This window comes from Echinops telfairi, unplaced genomic scaffold (genome assembly GCF_000313985.2).
Source record: "Echinops telfairi isolate 266 unplaced genomic scaffold, ASM31398v2 ScPeMD7_2;HRSCAF=8, whole genome shotgun sequence".
Taxonomy (NCBI): Eukaryota; Metazoa; Chordata; class Mammalia; order Afrosoricida; family Tenrecidae; genus Echinops; species Echinops telfairi.
In genome coordinates, this window is record NW_022103898.1 from 18,706,438 (window position 1) to 18,710,426 (window position 3,989).

The 3,989-nt window shown below is 47.6% G+C and overlaps 1 protein-coding gene across 1 annotated transcript in view; it reads left to right on the forward strand.

Annotated features, from left to right (window-relative positions):
* Positions 1 to 3,989, forward strand: part of PRDM4 (PR/SET domain 4) — a 31,266-nt gene that overhangs the window by 2,648 nt on the left and 24,629 nt on the right. The window contains exon 3 of the mRNA XM_004700324.2: positions 3,494 to 3,627. Within this exon, the coding sequence (XP_004700381.1) occupies positions 3,494 to 3,627 (134 nt within the window). The remainder of the gene's footprint in view (positions 1 to 3,493; positions 3,628 to 3,989) is intronic.

Here is a 3,989-nt window from a genome sequence, read left to right on the forward strand (position 1 = left end):
CCCCCACCCCCGATCTGGTTTAAACTGGTTTGGGACGGCCCAGGAGTCATTCTAGAAGCACAGTTTTTATTTTTATCTGCAGATTTGGGTGCACAGATCAGGAATTTTTGACAGTTGAAGCTATAGACTTTTAATGGTACTTTTAAAAATGGTCGTAACCAGTGTCTTGAGTCGTTCCTCCTACAGTGATTGCATTAGGGTTTTAGTTATGTTTAGGGCTATAAAGAGTTACCAGAGAACTTGTACTTGAAGCCAGCCTCCACCCCAAAACTTTGCGAATGGAGGCAGCTCGGATTTCTTGAAGCTCCTGGCTTTCCCATAGCTTGCAACTGAGGAAGATGCTGGTTATTACCGGGCTGGCAGCATGAGGTGTGGCTCATTTGCCATGTAGTGTCCGTCCGTCCATGTGTCCCCCCACCCCACCCCCGGTCTCTTTAAGGATGATGCGTTTGTACTGCCCCCTCCGAATCCAGCGCATCTCTCCCAGTGCTTGCTTCCTTCAAGAAGGAGCCGTGGTGGGCTGCTAACCTCCAAGTCAGTGGTTCAAGCCCATCAGCCCCTCATAGGGAGAAAGACAAGGCTGCTTGTCTGTTCCTGTAGAGATTGACAGCCTTGGAAACCCTGCATAGGATTGCTGTGAGCCACAGTCAACTCAGTGCCAGGGTTTTGGGGCTTGCGGTTCACTCAGCTAAGAGGAGACCTTGGAGACGCTCTAGCTAGAGGAGATCACATTGTAACAGCAGCTGGCAAGGTTAGCTGTTGAGGGGGAAGTGAGTGCGTGCTAAGGGAGGAACAAGGGAGGAATGGGGCTGAAAAGCAGCACCAGGGGGAGAGTGTTCCCGGGGTCGCTGACCTGTGTCTGTCGCAGCTGTGCATGAGGAGTTTGTTGGGCTTGGCATGTGTAAGCGGGAGGAGGAGCCCTTCGAGGGTGCACACGGTTGGAGGTTCGTGCTCACCCAGAGCGGCCTCAGAAGACAAGCCTGTCAGGACGCCCCCAAAGTCAACCATTAGAACCCCCCTCTGGCACACCGTGCTCCTGTGATGCACATGAGCCACCAGGAGCCCAGACCTGTTCCACGCAAGGCTCTGGCCTGGCCAGGACACTTTTCTTAGTGTTGGGAGCGCAGTTTTATGAATTACCTGGCCAGGGATAAAGAAGTCCTGGTGGCTTAGTGGTTAAGAGTTTGGCTGCAATTTGAAAGGTCAGTTCAAAACCACCAGCTGCTCCAAGTTCTGTAAAGAGTTAGAGCCTTGGAAAGTCACAGGGGCAGTTCTAGCCTGTCTTACAGGGTCACCATGAGTTGGAATCGACCCGGTGGCAGTCAATTTGGTGGCATTGTGTGTTTGGCCAGGAATAAAGTTGAAGTCTTAGGATGTGGACTAAGGCAGGAAGCCGGACCATGTGGGACTCTTAAGAGCCCCACCATGTAAATAGACTGGTCCTGATGTATTGGAGCTGGGCAGAGGGCCTACCAGTTCTCCTAATAGTCTTTTTAGTTAAGAACTTTGGGTTTCTTAAATCAGATCCATAAAACTAAACAGGCCTTCTCTCTGCCCCTTAACTTGTTACATGGTCATGGCCTAAGGTCCTGAGTCTTTATTTCTGCATCTCCAAAGTGGGTTAAGAATCATGCCTACCTCATAGGCATTAGAAGGTCTAAATGAGATGATTCCGTACAAACCACTTAGTTCAGTGTCTGGCACACAGTACAGGGTAAGAAGTGTGTGCTATTCTTATTTTCAGGTCTTTACATGGCTGGTCTTATCATGATTTCCAGAATTAAATACATACTTATTTGCTTTCACTGCTAAGGAGTCAGATTTGACCCTCTTTGACTGCATAGGACAGAGTAGAACAGCTCCCTATTGTTTCTGAGACTGTAAATCTTTGTGAGCGTACACAACCTTATCTTTCTCCCAAGGAGCACTGGTGAGTTTTGATGGCTGACCTTGCAGTTAGCAGCGCAAGTTTTAACCCAGTGCCAGGGCGCCTTCACACATAAACTCGGCTGCCGTCGAGTCGGTTCTGACAGAGCGACCCTATAGGACTTACTGCCCTGGTGGGTTTCTGAAGCTGTAAATCTGTAGAGGACCAGAAAGCATCATCTTTCTACCTGAGAGCAGCTGGTGAGTTTGAACCACTGACCTGTGGTTAGTAGTCCAACTCAAAACCCACGGTGCCTCTAGGGTTGCTCCTTCACATAGGCACCCAAAAAAACCAAGCCCCAAATCCACTGCTCTTCTGATTCCTACCCTGAAGAAAATGCATTTCTGCGATACTCAGCATAAAGGTTGGAGGTAGTTGAAGACCTTTGGCAAGCCTTCAGAATGACCAACTTTATGAGATGGCAGCCTCCACATTCCGGTGGCGGTGGTAGTGGTGGTGGTGGTTAGGTGCCATCTGGTGGGTTTAGACTCACAGGCACCCTGTGCACACAGCAGGAACTGCACCCTCCCCACAGCTGCCCCTCGGTTGGAGCCCTCTTGTGGGAGCCACTGTGGCAGTCCTCCTTGAGGACCTTCCTCTCTTTATTGTCCCTCTGTCAAGCGTGATGTCCTTCTCCAGACAGGTACTAATACTATACCAGGGACTGGCACAGGTACTAATACTGTTTACAGATAATGGTTTTTAATAATGTGCCATAAAAAATCAGTGTCACTTTTTCTCGTAAGGCTTTTTTTTACGGCAAGATGAATTGCATAGGAAAGATAGTTATCAGATTCTTCCACCTGCTAAAACATTGCCTTTAGATCAAAAGGTTTTCTATACCAGAAGTTATCCCCACCTAGTATTTTGCAGTGCAATTTGTGCCCTTCCACTTAGTTGCTGTGTGGCTTGGGGCATATACCTTACTTACGGTAAGTTTCAGTTCCCACACCTACCTTACTTGGTCGAGTTGGTGTGTGAACTTGAAGTCATAGTGTGTATAAAGTGTCTAGCAGAGCTTATGTGATGAACTTCAACACCTTGGGGCTTATTTTGAAGGCGATTGGTAGAGCACATTGATAACATGTGGGTCTCATGGCAGTGAGCATCTGATCACTGTCCCTCTCACTCTGTGCAGAGGAGTAGTAGGGACGGAGGTCAAAAACGAACCCATCTGCCTTCACACAACTGATTTGACATCACAAGCTCATTGGAGAAAATAGTGTGAAGGAAAACACTTGGGTGATTCTGAGAAACAAACCTCATTGCCAATGTGCTCTTTAGGAAACTTTGCTTTTGATGGTATACAGAGCGTTTGTATGGAAGCTGTCTTGAGTTCAAATCCTGTTTCAGTCTCTATACTAGTGAGGTGACAGTGGCCGAGTTAATTAATGTTAATTAGTTAAGATGCAAGAGCTGTCTCAGATCATTGAGAACATAAGAGTGCAGTAATAATTGTCCAAGTCCCCATGTCCCCCCCCCCCATTGGTGTAGGTTCTCTAATAACATAAAACAGAGTTGCTGAGATGGGCTTTTTGCATAACTACTTGCCTGTGCTCTTGCCAGGATGAATGAACTGAACCTGAGTCCTGTGGGGATGGAACAGCTGACTTCATCCTCTGTGAGCAATGCCTTGCCAGTCTCAGGAAGTCACCTGGGCTTGACTGCTTCGCCGACTCACAATGCCATCCCTGCCCCAGGTAAGTGGTACGGGTGAGCCACTGCCTTCTCAGACTTAATGCTGGTTCATTTCCACATAGAGGCTATGTGCCTGAAGGGTGGCAGGGAGAAGGCTCGCATGACCGTCCCACGCCTGGTAGCCCAGGTGAAAGAACACATTGTTGGAGCCATCTACAGTTGAATGGACAGGCCTTTCTTTCTTTTTAAAAATAATTTATTGGGGGCTCTTACAGATATTATAACAATCTGTAAATCAGTTATATCAGGCAAACTTGTACATATGTTGTCATTTCCAAAACAATATCTTTCTGCTTGAGCCTTTATTATCAGCTCTTTTTTCCCTCTCCTGCCCCTACCCTTGTGAACCCTTGATGAATTATAT